This window comes from Zonotrichia albicollis, chromosome 29, assembly GCF_047830755.1.
Source record: "Zonotrichia albicollis isolate bZonAlb1 chromosome 29, bZonAlb1.hap1, whole genome shotgun sequence".
NCBI classification, from domain to species: Eukaryota; Metazoa; Chordata; class Aves; order Passeriformes; family Passerellidae; genus Zonotrichia; species Zonotrichia albicollis.
In genome coordinates, this window is record NC_133847.1 from 5,632,363 (window position 1) to 5,647,352 (window position 14,990).

Sequence of the window (14,990 nt, forward strand, 5' to 3'; positions counted from 1 at the left end):
CTCAGCTTTAGCCCAGGATCACTGCAAATCTCTCCCATCCCCAAACAAGGATCTTCTGCTCAGCTTCAGCCCAGGATCAGGTGCAGGAGGAAAGCTGAGCTTGGCCTCAGAGTCACCTTGGCTGGGAGGACTCAGCTGCAGCACCAGGCTCCTCCAGGCCAGATGGAGACATTTCCATCAGCACAACAGCCAAAAGCTGTGATTTCTTCTGGGCCCTGTCCAGCTGGATGGGGACATCCCTCTCTCACTGGGGTACCCTCAAGGCCGTGAAGGATCCAGACCCTTCCTCTGGACCTGACACTGGCTGAGAGCACAGAGAACCAGTCCTGAGGATTTCTGCACATCACAAAAGACAATTCGTGGAATTTCTCTGTCACAAACCACACTCAGCACTCGGGCTGGAGGAGCAGCATGATTAGAAAATCAGACCCAAGGGACAACAGCACCTGTTCTAACTAAAAACCCAATGAGAGAAAGACTCCACATTCTCAAAAAGCTTTGGACCAAACAGGACAGCTCTGATTATTCACTTGGTATTCACCAAACCAAATTCCACTGGAATTTCTAAGGATCTGCCCATCCTGGTTACTCATTTACAGATACAAGAGGATTTATCCACTGTTAGTTTCCCACACTACTCTGCAGCCATTGCTATTTTTTTTTTCTAATCCTGACACTTGTTCTACAATTAGAGCAGGACCAGTGTCTCAGCAGCTGATCTTTACACTCCAGGCTGGTTATCCTGCATTTTTTACAGGTTCTCTGTGGGATGCAGAGCATTGCACCCATCTGGCAGGCAATTAGCACAGCTCTGCTCTCTGAGGTGAACCGTTACCTTCCTCCCCTGCACTGCACCACTGCCACACAGCTCTCAGCACAGCACAGCCCAAACCTCCTCCCCAGGATAATGTCCAGGAGAGCATTACAAGGGGCTAATTATGAACCTGGCCTTGTCCCCGTTCTCCTGAGGGCAGGCAGGACAAGAGAGCTGTGCTGGGAAAGGAGGAATCCCCACCTGGGTCACTGCAGGAACAGCAGGAGCCTGTAAAGCTTTGCCCAGCTCAGACTTCCCAAGAACTTCTATAAATGAGTATATGGTAAGAAAAAAAATCCCTAAACCTGTCTTCATGTGAGAAAGGACAATCTAATTGTGCCTGGGAGCATATAAATCAATGAAGCCATTTCTGAAATATAGGAAAGTTGTGGTAGTTAATTAAAAATCACATACTCAGGAATGGTGTGGGTTGGGAGGGACCTTAAATCCCATCTCATCCCACCCCTGCCATGGCAGGGACTCCTTCCATGTCCTGGAATGTCCAGCCTGGCCCTGGGCACTGCCAGGGATCCAGGGGGCACCTGTGCCATGGCCTGCCCACCCTCCCAGCCAGGAATTTCCTCCTGATGGCTCTGCAGGAATTCTCTCCCCACAGAGGTGCAGGCAGCTCCAGGGCACACCCTCAGCTGATCATTCCCCAGGTTCCTGCTTAACCTCACATGAGATTTAAACACAGCTTTGCCCTCACAGAGTAACAAACTCCCCCTGAGCTGGGACCCAGGCAGGCACCCAGGTTCATTAACACTGGTTTGGAGCAGCATTAAGCAAAAAAGCTCAGAACAGACAAGTGCCACAGAGTGCAGTGGGAATAAATTGGGCATCTCCTTCCACACTTCCACTTTGTGTCCCCAGATCTGCTCCTGCCCTGCTGCTGCTTGTTCGGTAATTTCACGCTACGCTGCCTAACAATGTAAGCATGGAGGCTCCATCTAAAACTGCACTTCCCAAATGTCACTTGTTTGTGAACACATGGCTGAGCCCAAAATTGCTTTTAATATTCGAGTGGTGCCTGCTGGCTCTGTTGTAGTTAAGGGTCTGTCTGAATTTCCATGATAAACCCCATTTTCTGGGGTGTAATACCATGACCACTCACTACACATAAACCTGCTTTACAAGGTCACAGCAGACAATCACCATTTTTTTACATTTTTAAACCAAGACTGCTTGGCTATTTTTGAGTTTCAGACACCTGACACTGATTTGAGGTCTCTTCCAGTTTAAGGTTTTTCTTACCATCCCTTTAACTCCAGAACAAATCCAAATGTCTGACCCATCCCTGGAAACATCCAAGGCCAGGCTGGACAAGGCTTGGAGCAACCTGGGATAGTGAAAGGTGTCCCAGTCCAGGCCAAAACTTCCCAGATTCTACTGAATGAGCTTTGCTGGTCAGTTATTCTGCAGACTTCAAACAGGAGAGCTGTCACAAACCAAAGTATACCAGGAGCCTGCCCTAATGAGAAATAACCACACAAACATAACTCTCCAAACTTAACTGAGTGCACAGATTAGAGGAATTCAGGTATTTTCAGTGTTATTACCATAGTGTTATTAAAGCTTAAAAGTATTTCCAGCTTATTCCTTCCCCTCCAGTGTGTACCTAATGAGTTGTGCTCAGTTACATCAGTCACCTTATTCACTGTGAAATGTGGTTTGGATGCACCAGAAAACTAATTCCACTTTACCAATCCCAAAACAACCTGTTCAGAACCTGAATGCAGCACTTGAGAAAACCATTCCTACACCTTCAGAATAAAATGGAGCTGGGGGTGCTCAGCCTGGAGAAAAGGAGCCTCAGGGGTGAACTTGTCATTCTCTACAGCTCCCTGAAAGGTGGCTGCGCTCAGCTGGGGTTGGGCTCTTTCTCCAGGAACTGGCAGAACCAGAGGGCACAGACTCAAGCTGCACCAAGGGAAATAAAGGTTGGATATTGGGAAAATGTGTTTTACAGAAAGGATGATAAAGTTCTGGAATGGTTTTCCTGGGGAGGTGGTGGAGTCACCATCCCTGGGTGTGTTTAACAAAGCCTGGATGTGGCACTGGGTGCCAGGGTTTAGTTGAGGTGTTGGGGCTGGGTTGGATTTAATGACCTTTAAGGTCTCTTCCAACCCAGTGATTTCTGTGAGTTCTGTGAATTCTGTGAATTCCATGAAAACAAATTATCGAGAGGCAAAACCAGCGACAGTGGGACAGTGAGAGAGCACACCCCAAAGCAGAGGCACTTTCTGTGCCCTCCTCAGGAATGAGGACAAACAGGGGGCATGGCTGTGTGTGCCAGGGCTGCCCCAGCTGTCCCTCCCCGCTGCCCACCTGCGTTGCCATCTTGCCGTAGTCGATCCAGCGCAGGGTGGCGAAGTTGGTGGACTCGGCGCAGTTGAAGCCGTGGTTGAAGCCAGCGTGGTACCCATAGGGAAATGTGATCATGAACTCCCCGGCTTCCTGGGTGATCTGCAAAACACAGGAAAAAGGAGACGACACCCCACAGGTCACTTAATGCAGCAGCCTGAGAATAGAGACCCATTAAAAAACCCTAATGATGAAATCTCTTCCTGCTGGAGGGTCGGCAGAGCAGCTCTTGGCTGAGCCTGGAACATTCCTGGGGATCTGCAGGAATGCTCAAGGGTTTCTCTTAAGGGAAAAACTCACAACAGTGGATGGGAAGGGGTCACATACCCTGAACTATTTACACCTGCAGGCTCCAGTTACAAAGGGGTCTCAGGCTGCCACATTCCAGAAGATCAATGCAATAATGGAAGAGGCAGAGCTTGACCTTCCCTGTCCTTCCAACCAGCAGTGCTGACAGAGCTCTCCCAGCTGTCACAGGGCAGGAATTCAGCCTGGATTCCTTCCCACAGCCACAGCCCACACCCCAGCAGCCCTGAGCCCACACAGACCCCAGGGGACTGCACTTCCCAACACAAGGATGGGGCCAAATGCAAAATGGAAACACACAGAGCTTCAAACACTTCCCCCCTCAGCTGGGCCAACAGCTAAACTTGCAGATGTCATTGACAGAAGAATAATTCAAGAAAGAGGGAATAAAAGCTGCTGTGATGCACAAGAAGCTCGTGCAGGATTTCAGGAGGAGGTGCTGAAGTCCAGCCTGCACCCAGCTCCTCCACAAAGCCCAGCAGTGCCACTCTGCTGGCTCCAGGAGATGGACAGATGATGTTCCTGTCAGTGAATGCACATCCTGATGTCTCCATTTCAAGCCCACATCATCCATGGCACTGCTGTCAACATTATCCCACAATAAATTAGAAAACACTCCAGATGATGGATAGGCCATGCAGAAAAGTAATAACTATTGAAGGAAAGCCAGCACAAACTGCCACTCATGAAGAAAGCCCCAAATTTACTGACTTCTGCAAGCTCTTGAGGAATAAATGGAGAAATCAATAGGAGATTACAGAAATACACATTTTTAATTATTAAAAAGCCCTAGTATTGATCTGTTTCTTTTTTTTTTTTTTTTCCAGAACAGCATTATAAAGATTTATAAATGCTGCCTATTTCAACTTCATTGAAATCTGCCAAGGATTTGGATGAAGGGATCCTATCTCTGTTCCTCAGGAAAAATGGCCCTTTTCCCCTGTTTGTGAATAATAAAACTTCACTGTTTCAGGACAGGGCTTGGAGTTTGGGACAGTGGAAGGTGTCCCTGCCCATGTTGGGGATTTAAGGTCCCTTCCCACTCCATGATTCCATGAAAGCAGTTTGGAGCAGGCCTCTGTGACACTTCTCCCACCCACAGGCAGCTCTGGCTCTGTGTGCTGGGAACAGCCAGCAGCAGCAGCACTTTGAGTGATTCTGCACAGATACAAATCCCTGTAACCACCCCTGGCTGAGGAGATTTACTTCTTGCCACAAGACTTTAAGAATAAGCACATTAAAACGATCATACCAAATAAACATGACCCTTCTTTTCAAATCAGGGCTTAAGAGCTGCAGGGATCCTTCCAGGCTTAGAGAGCAGCATGAACACTTACACAACAGGGAACCAGCACAGCCAGCTCCACTCTGGGTCACACTGGATCCACAAAAAAATCAAAAAGAGTTTCAGAATCACCAGTGGGGCTTTGCTGCCCCTTGATAAGCCAGACCATCCTTATCAGCTCGTCCCTCTCTACATGAGAGGCTCCCTCACTGCCAGAGTTTGTTCAGTGACAGCTTTGCCTCTCTTCAGTGTCTCAGCCAAAACCCAAACTCTCCTTTTTGCAGCAGAGCTGGTTTTGAACCCCAGCACAACAATGCCCTTGGAAATGAAGCCAATTTCCCCCAGAGGTTCTGCTGGGTTGACAGGAAAGAGGAGCTGTGCAGGGACAGCCTGCAGGGACCTACCCTGTCAAAGGGAATCCCATATTTCTTCAGGATGGAGGGAGAAATGAGGGTCATCTTGTGACGGAGGAAAGCATCACATCCCTGAGAGCTTCCTGGGAAGAATCCTGTGGAGACATTCAGAGGGGATCATCACTAAGGAATGTCCTTGGGAAAACAACACAGCCTGCCAGATTCCACATCAACCTGCCCTACATATCACTACCTAAAGGGAAAAATGTAAATATTCAGGGAAAGGAAAGGGCTCCATCCCAGGCAGTGGCACGAGGGACACGTTCACAGTGGGCACCAACAAGTGGCAGAGGCAGCAGGAGCTGACCCAGTCAGCACCTCAATACCCTCAAGTGTTAAATTCTGCCACTGAGTTATAAATTCTGCCACTAATCACAAATAATTAATTAGTAACCGCTGCCCAAACCCCTCAATGGCAGCTCAGCCAAAATAACCCAATTTTCCTCACTATGTCCTTCCCTCCAAGTGGCTGATTCCATAACAAATTCTGTGTTTGTAGGGACTCAAACCCATCACAGCTTAGCAAAACAAATAACCCAAGCTCTGGAACTAACATTAATTGATGAGACATAATGGAAGGGGTTTCAGAAAGTCAAAAGGATTACTGGATTCCAGGTTTACTTATATTTTTGCACTAAAAGCATTTCAATTCAAATTATGACTGTCTGCTACCCAGTCTGTCGTCCCTCTCTGCAGTTCCTCTTTTTAATGCACAGTTTAAGTGACTCTCATTAAAGCCACTAATAAAGAAGCACATTTTAAGTGATTAGCACCAATAACATGGCAACACATTAACATTCTCTCCATGGGCTCCATGGCTCTCCCAGTGAGCCCATTTACAGCTCAGCTATTCATTTTCCATATTAATTGCACACTCATTTCTCCATAGTAAACTTCTCCCCACTGATGCACAGGACAGGGGAATGGCCAGGCAGCAATTTTGGCTCTTTGCAGAGTTAAATCATCACCCACCCAGCTCCCAGAGACAGGAAACTAAAATAAAGACCAGATCATTGATAATTTGCTCCTGGTTTTACAGCACAAACCATCTCCGTGCCTCAAAATTGATCATCCGTAAAAATTAGTTACAAACAGCAAGAAACTTATTATTGCTCCTGTCAGACTTGGAGTGGTATTTCAGAGTCTGCAGAACACAAGTCATCTGATTGACTGACTTCTTATAAAAATTACTTTTTTCATCTATTAAAACCTGGCAAATTACTGAGCTGTAGCTTTGCAATGCAACGTTTTTGAGCAGCCATTTCCAGTGTTATTTGTATTTAGGGATCAGGGAGCTCAGTGCCCAGGAGAACAGCACCAAGCCCCAGGACACTCATCCCAGTTATTCTGCATTTACCCCACACAACCAGCTGGACAGCCTGGAGTGTGCTCAGCAGAGAACGGCAGCTCAGGAATTTGTCTGTTTTCTGGGAAATCAGCATTAGAACTTCTTTTCTTTTGCATCAGGGTGGAACCTTCCAGATTTCCCTGCCTGCTCCTGCCTTCACCAGCAGATTTAAACCACCCCACTTGCCTCGCTGGAGATAAACCACAGAGATTTGGAGTTAATTATTCTGGGCCAGCAGCTTTTTTTAGCTGGGCAGCTCCTTGAACATTTGCAAGTGGACAAAAATAGAAACAACACCAACAAATTAAAACATATCCACTTCTGCAGCCAGACATCTTCCCTGAAGCTTGAGGTGGGAGTTTGCCACAGCTCAAAGTAACTCTCCCGTCCCCCCACTCCCATTTTCCTTTTCTTTTTCCCTCCCTTTCATTTTTTCTTCCTTCTTAAGACGAACTTTATTGCACTGAAAAATAAAGGAGGATGAGGCTAAGATAAAAGGAAAACCACCAAATACCAAATATATTTATAGGGTGAAGGAGCAATGGCAACAAACTGGAAGAGGGGAAATTTAGGTTCAATATCAGGCAGGAAATGTCTGTTGGGAGGGTGGTGAGAACTGGAACAGGCTGTGGCTGCCCCATCCCTGGGATGGAAGGTGGCCCTGCCCATGGCAGGGTGCAATGAAAGGATTTTTAGGGTCTTCTCCAACCCAAATCCTTATGGATCAAACCCACTGCCCAGCCATGGGAGGGTTTGGCCTCAATGCCTCAAAATCCAAGGGGTTTTTAAGGAATTTTAGGTCAGGTCAGGTTTAGTTGAGTTTAGTTTAGTTCAGGTCAGGCCATGCCAGGAGACCGAGGCTCGGAGGGAAGGGTTGGAAGCAAAATTAAAATTCCCTGACAAGTTCTGTGGCTCTGAAGCTGCTCCCCAGCTCAGCAGGTTCCTCCAGCAGCCCCTGCAGTGCCCAGCAGGCTCAGGCAGTGCCAGGGTTAGGGTTAGGGTTTGGAAAGCCCAAAGGCAGGCTCACCTTTAGCCAGGCGTTCCAGCCTCTTGCCGTGCTCCGGGGGAATGGCGTACCTGGGAGGAGAGAACACAACAGGCAGAAACCAAAAGATCATTAGATATGGTGAAATCAATACATCTTAAATGTAAAAACAGGGAGAGGAAAAGGCTAAGAACAAGTGGGGCAATAATCCTGAGCACAGCACACAATGGCTGGCAATAAAACCAAAATTCTGTGTGTCTGAAAGGCATCAGTAACACACAATCCATGGAAAAAACAGAATTTAATAAAAGTTCTCAGACATGTTACATGAAGTATGTGTTTTTCTGGCACCTTCTCAAACAGCATCACAAGATTTCACAAGGTACAAGGAAAATGGAGAAGACAAAGTGATGATGCAGCATTGGAAACCCCAGGAATAACTGAGTGCAGGGAACAGCAGGTGTGTTCTCCATGGGGAAAATATCTGCAAAATAAAACTGTGCTAAATATTAATAAGCAAGAAACAGATGGGCTGGAAAGGTGTGAAGGAGGGTCTATGTGCTTTGGAAAAGAATAAACCTTTTTCTGTGCAACTAGCTTTCATTTTATTCAAAAAAGTGAATTTTCTTCAGCTCAAGCAGTCTCAATCCTTATGTCCTGCTGGATTTTATTGTCTGATGTGAAATAATGGAATTCAAGTATTCAATAATTTTCTTGATGAGGTGACCCTGAAAATGCAGGGCCTGCTGATGAAAACCTCATTAAAGGGTGTAGGGAACAACTTCTACACCTCCTAAAAACAATATTCTTAGATTTGGGGTCAGTAAAGTGCAAAAGAATTGGGCTGGAATTTTTTTGGAGTGCAAATTATTGAACGTAATTCTGGAAAAACAATCAACTGTCCCTCAGGTCCCAGCCACAGGGCTGGGTGTGCCCAGCACGTACAAACACCAGGGAAGTTTCAAATGGCTTTTTCTTCCCAAAAGCTGTCAGTTCTCTCAGTGCTTTGAGGTTCACAACATCCTCAGGAGCAAAGCCCAGGTGACAGAGATTTATGTGTTCAGGTTATAAGAACAGAGCTGAATACCAGGACACATTTCAACGTGTTTAACATGATGACACACAATAATATTGCCGGTGGAAATTTGTAAATCGTTGGTTACATTCTGCAGCAAATTAAATATGGCTCTCCCTGCTTTTTGTGACAGAGAATTCTGAGAATTTACATTTGTGGGAATGGCATTTATTGCCAGCTATAACTTCTCTTCAAAGTGAATAATAAAAAATGCATTATTTTTGCTATTTCCAATAAAGATGTCAAACCCATCCTTCTCATTATCCCTCGCTGGGATCAGGAAATTGCAGGAGGGGACTCAGCAACAGGTGCCCAGCACTGCCCCCTCAGAATGCACCTGAATTTGGGGGTTTCAGCCAGACAAATTCTGCATTTTCCAGTGTAAAACCACGAATGGGAGAAGCAGCTCAGCACCCAACCTGTGCCAGGAAATCAAACACACCTGGGCTGGCCTGGCAGGGGGATGACAGCACACAAATCCCACACGGGGCCCTGCAGGGTTTAGGCACTAAGCTGATTTGAACTGATGGCTTGAGAAAAAATTTAAGGTAAAACACTATGCAGCACCTAATCTTGTGAAATAATAAATGCAGCAATGGACTCCCAACATTCCCTGACCAAAGTTTGACAGTGCCTTAAATTGCATAATTATCAAACAATTCAATTTCATTTGTCTGGGACAAAGCTAGTGGCTTTTATTTTACAAAGACCATTCATCACTTACATAAATGTGATAAAACTAATCCCGATCCAAAGCTCCTTTGTGGGATTAATGTCCCTTAAAACAGGGAAATGAGACATTCCATTCCTTCTGGGAAAAATGCTGAAGGATTGGGAAAGAACTAATTTATGGCTACAAGGCTGCTGATGATTAATGTAATATCCCCAGTCTACAATGCAACCTTCACTTAATTAGTGCCTGTAATTGGGAGTTGTAAAGATAAGATTAATTGAATCTTGAGGATGTTAAAAGTTTAATACATTGGAACACGGTTATTGTGTTATCTGAAACTGCAGCCTGCAAAAAGCCAAGCAAGGCTTCAGAGAACAGCCCATGGAGAGACAAAGAAAAAAAGACTGGCTTGGATAGAAACCAGCCAGAGAGGAGGAATTTCCAGCTCATAAAAAAGAACTATATGTAATAATATACAAATCAAAATACCCCAGCACAGAATGGTAATAGCTGAGTCCAATTTTAGAAATTAACTTTTTTCTTTGGGCCAGTCTTTAGGAAGCAGAGCCTACACATCCCTCTGCGTTTATTCTTAGGAATTCAAAATATTAACTGCAGAAGAGAATTAAAAGTAGGTCAAATTCTGCTTTAAGTTATGCTCACAAATCTGATTTACATAAAGATAGGCAATAAAGACAGAATTTGGGCTGCTATTTAAAATCAGGAAGAGAAGCAGAAGGTTCCTGCATGTACGGCACAGATTGAGCTGCATCTACACACAAAATGATTGATTGTGAGGCAGAACAACAATGGAGAGATTAAAAACTGCTGCAATCCAAGGGGTGCTGTCCCTCTGAGCCACGAGCACCCAGCAGGGCTGGCTCTGGGTGCCACTGATGCCCCCTGCTCTCTGTGAGAGCCGGCACCCCTGTGTCCCTCAGCACAGCTCGTCACCATCCCCACAGCTCAGCTCAGCTGTAAAACCTCAATTCCACAGGTAAAAAACAGCCAATAATTCCCTTTTCTTCAGGCATGACTGCAGGAGCCCCCAGTGCAGGGAACACTGGCCTGGATGTGCCATTCTGTCCCCAGGACAAGGGACGCTGAGGGACACAGAGCCAAAGCAGCAGGTGTGGTTTTTTCTGGGTGCAGATAAATCAAACCTCCAGCCCAATTCCAAGGGTCAGCCTTGCACAGGGTGACCAAGACAAAAGGCGCAGGTTTCACCCAAACCCTGCCACTCAGCACTTTGGGGATTACAGCAGGAAAAATGTGCTGCTGCTCTGCCAGGGAGCAGGAGATTTACACAATGGGGAAAGAAAAAGCAGCTCGAGATAAAAAAAGTTATAGTTCTGTGACTCAAATGTCATCTTACCCCCAAGTCAACAACCTGAAAGTAATATACTGAGCCTTTTAAATTACCTTTTTCTACTTTCCACCAAAACAACAGAAAATCCCTGAAGTGGATCAAGTACCACTTGTACACATCTAGAACTTGCTGTTCTCTGGGAAAGACTCTCAGCTCCCAAACTTATTTCATGAAACCTAAATCCAGCATTTCTGAGCACTACTTCCACGCAATTTTCTGAGCCCTTGAGTCAGAATCACAAGTCCAAAAGGTTTTGCCCCAAAGCTATAAATGAATCAGAAAAAGATCTTCCTGGAGTGGTGGCTTGCTTTTGTCAATATGGAATCTCAAAATGGTTTGGGTTGGAAGAGATCTTAAATATCCATTTCCATCCCTGCCATGGCAGGGACACCTTCCACTGTCCCAGGTGCTCCCAGCCCTGTCCAAGCTGGATTTGGGCATTCCAGAGACCCTGGTGCTGCTCTGGGCACCTGTGCCAGGGCCTGCCCACCCTCCCAGCCAGGAATTCCTTCCCAACATGAGCTGAACTGGACAATCCCCTCTCTCTCCTTAACACAAAAGAGAGGTCTGTCCTATTTGCCATCATAGGATATCATTAATAGAGTAATTTTCTTGGTGTTTTGTTTATTCCCTTGGAATGGGGCTTGATGGATGTGGATAATTATCAGACTATAAAAGCCAGCAAATGTGCTATTTTCTATCGCTCTAAATCATCAAACAAATAAAGTGTGAAACAGCATTTCTGAATACAATTTTCCCCTCTAATGGTTTAGAATTATTATCAGGAACAATGAGAATAAATAAGCAAATGTCTTGTGAATTAAGAATTAAACAAGTGTGTCAGTAAAAAGGAGCATTCAGGCCATCCTGGGATGCAGGGATGCCTTTGGGGGCCACCAAGGAATGATGTGACAGAGAATTCACCTGGGCAGCTTGTGCTGCTCAGGGACCTCCCAGGCCCAGGTTCTCCCCTCCCTGCTGCTTCCTCAAAGGGAGCCAAGCTCAGTTTTGGTTTCCAGTGGCCAAAACCCTAAAACTCCATCCACAGCAAAGGCCTCAAAGCTGTTTCCTGCTTATTTAAGAGGGATTTTCTCACCTGAAGCCATCCCTGCCTTTGGCAGAGGACCAGACCATCCTGTCCCTTCACCCAAAGCTTCCAAGACCTTTTCCCACTCCAGCTGTCACCCCCAGAAGTTTTGCCAGTTACACCTTGTTCCACACCTCATTTACACTCTCTTGCACCAACACAGAGCAATTAAGCAGTGATTAGTTCATCAAATCCCACACCTCACTCTCTGGGACTCTGGGCTCCATGGGCAGGGGCAGGTTCAACCACAAGACTCTGGAAATGTCACTTCAGTGCCATTCCTGGGAGAAGGTAAGAAACTCAATTTCACAGTGTCTGCACAAGGTCTGCCCGAGCAGGCCCCACACAGTTTAACACACCATAATTATGGAATAAGGAACACAAACAGAACAGGAGCAGCACATTTAAAATGTCCAGGCCAACGTGTCAAGCTGGGGTGAGTTATCTGTCTTCAAAGCAGATTTAATTGTGCCAAGAACAGTGACCCTTTAAGAATCAAATGCCAACCTGCTCTCAGCCATGACAGGCAGAATGAAAAGCTGCTATTTCAGCCCCTGTAAGGCAAAGGGTGCCCATAAACCCAGAATCTGAACCCTGGCCTTCAACATCTTTAGCCCCCACGACAGCAGCAAAGCCTCCAAAGAAAACCCCTTGGCCCATCAGGAATATTTATCACCCAACAGAAGCATTAAGAACCAGCATTAGCACAGGGTGGTCCCTCCCTGCAAAGTTCAGATCCTGCTCCTGAGGCCTCATTTTTCTCCAAGGTAAAACATTAAACAACATCAGGCCTCATTTTTCTCCAAGGTAAAACATTAAACAACATCTCCTCGCTGTGTCAGAGCACAGCTCAGGGTAGAAGTGGGGGTTTCCATGCTAGAATCTCCCAGAATATCCTGAGCTGGAAGGGACCCAAGGGATCCTGCTGTGCATCACTATTTTTAAGCTGTTTTGCCTGTATGAGGAAAGAAAAAAAGGTATTTCAAGAAGAACAGGTTGTTCCTTTGTTGGTACCATGGTCACCTCTCTTTTCCTGACCTTTACCCTCCTCCATAATTAACCTCCCTCCCAACAATTCATTAAAACACTGAAATCAACTCCCTTTCTTCTTCCCCTCACCAAATCTGAGGTTGGGCCATGCTGAATGGGCTGGAAATTTCTCATTTCCCATTTGCCTTCTCAAGATCCTGGTTAGGAAAGGAGGTTAGGTTAGAATCCTTGGCCTCCCTCTCCTCTCCCCTTCTGCTGTGGCTCCTTCCATCAGCAATGCCAGCCCTGCCTGGAGATAAGATCACACAGGGAGCCGAGAGCTCCTAGGACAGAGCCTTTATCAAGTGCCTGCAGTTTTATCTTGAATGGATCACTTCACAGGACAATGGATGATGGAATTCAGTATCTTTAACCAGCAGTGTCAATGATCTCAAATAATGACATTTTTATTGAAATACACCCAGAGTGAGAGATAAACACAGAGACTGGGGAGTATCAGCTCCAAAAGCCATAATTAGGAGTAAATAGGTAATGACAGGACTAAATCACAACTCCAAAACACACCAAACCCACCTGCCTCCCACAAATGCTCATTGGGCAAGCAGCACAAGGAGAAAATCAGGGCAAACCTGCTCAGAAGGGCCTGGGCACCACCAAACACACCCAGTATCACCCACAGGGCCCATTTCACTGCAGACAATCCCTTTCCACACACAGAACTTGCTCATTACCCACAATGTGAAGAAACGGCAGCGATTTTGCTGCCAACAGAGCAGCAGGATGAAAAACTTCCTCCTTCCCCAAAGAAACTGAAGTTGTGACTGCAAAATCTCCATTTGTTTTCCAGTAAGGACGGGCAGAATATCTCAGGTTACTCTGAGGCTGGGATCAAATCCCTGGAGATTGAGCATTGGGAGATTAGAGTCAAGCCTAACTTGTGCCAATCATGTACTTCTGAAAGACTCTCCAACCCTTAGAGTTGCCTTGAGCTAGAAATAGGATTAAAGAGCCATTAGTTTCAAGAAGTGACATTAGACAGGAGCTTTTTAAAATTCAGATTTTAAAGCAATATGAATTTTCAAGAGGTACAACTGAGCTCCAAGATTAGCACAATGGGCTACTTTCAGTGTGATTCACTCACCCCCGACTCGAGGAACACAAAGAGGAGATTTTTCCAGAACTCCAAATGCAATTTTCAAATACAATTTTTTTTTAAAATGCAGAGAATTTAATGTGAACAACCATCTGCTCTTGGAAGGACTCTCTGTGCCCCAGTCCAGTCAGCTCCACAGCACAAGTGCCAGGCACAAAGCACAAAATTGCAGAGCACATTGGAGTTTCTCCCTCCACATGTAAAAATAACCCAGAGCCTGCCTCTGCCTGCAGTGAATGAGCAGCATGAAGGAGCCATTTTACTAAGAAAAGGTGTTTGGGGAAAAACATTATGAAGTCATTTACTCATTCAGTTTAGCCAAGAAGATAATTAGTACACAATTCAACAGAGATGAATGACTACAATATTCATCCCCTTGCCATTCCCCGTTATTTGTTTGGAAGAACCTGTTCACATCAGATTTATTTCCCTAAACTGGCAATCAGATTATTAATTACTGGTTGTTTTTGTAGTGGATACCATACAAATAGAAAGAAAAGCAAAGATCATGCTTCAAAGAGCCTGTATTCTGAAATAATAGCTCATTTCAGCTCCAGAAACAAGGAGAAAAAAGGTAACCAGGGGAGATCAGAGCTATCTGTGCCTTGTACCAAGTGACCTGTGTGAGCTGCCTCCCTCACCGGGCACAGCAACACAAATTCCTGAAAAAAACAGGATAATTGCCTCCAGCAGAACAAAAGAAATTTGCTCCTGAGTAATGAAAGATATTCTTAGATTAGGAAACCCCTTGTGCTAGAGGTGCAATGCCTCTACACACACACACACTCTTTTCTTCTCTGAGGAGGAAAAAAATCCAGCATTCCAAAGGTTTAATGCTCCTCATCCATCAAACTGCACCGTTCCCAAGTACAACTGCTTTGAAGTGAGAGCTGTGTTCTTGTCAGCATCAAAGCCACAAGTGTTGTAGCTGAGATTTGATAAAGATCACTGACACAGTTTGTAAAGTTTCCTTTATTTCTCCTGTTTGATCCCCTCTGTGCGGCTGATTGGGCAGCTGGAAATGAAGTGGATGCAAACCCAGCACATTCATTCCTTGGAACATTAAGGGGTTAACGAGTGCTCAGCTCTCAGACAGCACCGAGTGCTATTTAAGTGCTGTCATTACTA

At 45.6% G+C, this 14,990-nt stretch overlaps 1 protein-coding gene across 3 annotated transcripts in view; it reads right to left on the reverse strand.

Annotated features, from left to right (window-relative positions):
• KDM4B (lysine demethylase 4B) overlaps nucleotides 1–14,990 on the reverse strand; it is a 76,146-nt gene that overhangs the window by 41,066 nt on the left and 20,090 nt on the right. For all 3 annotated transcript variants that reach the window (XM_074528477.1, XM_074528476.1, XM_074528478.1), the window contains 3 exons: nucleotides 7,558–7,607; nucleotides 5,174–5,277; nucleotides 3,143–3,280 (listed from right to left, as the gene is read on the reverse strand). In XM_074528477.1, coding sequence (XP_074384578.1) covers nucleotides 3,143–3,280; nucleotides 5,174–5,277; nucleotides 7,558–7,607 — 292 coding nt within the window. The remainder of the gene's footprint in view (nucleotides 1–3,142; nucleotides 3,281–5,173; nucleotides 5,278–7,557; nucleotides 7,608–14,990) is intronic.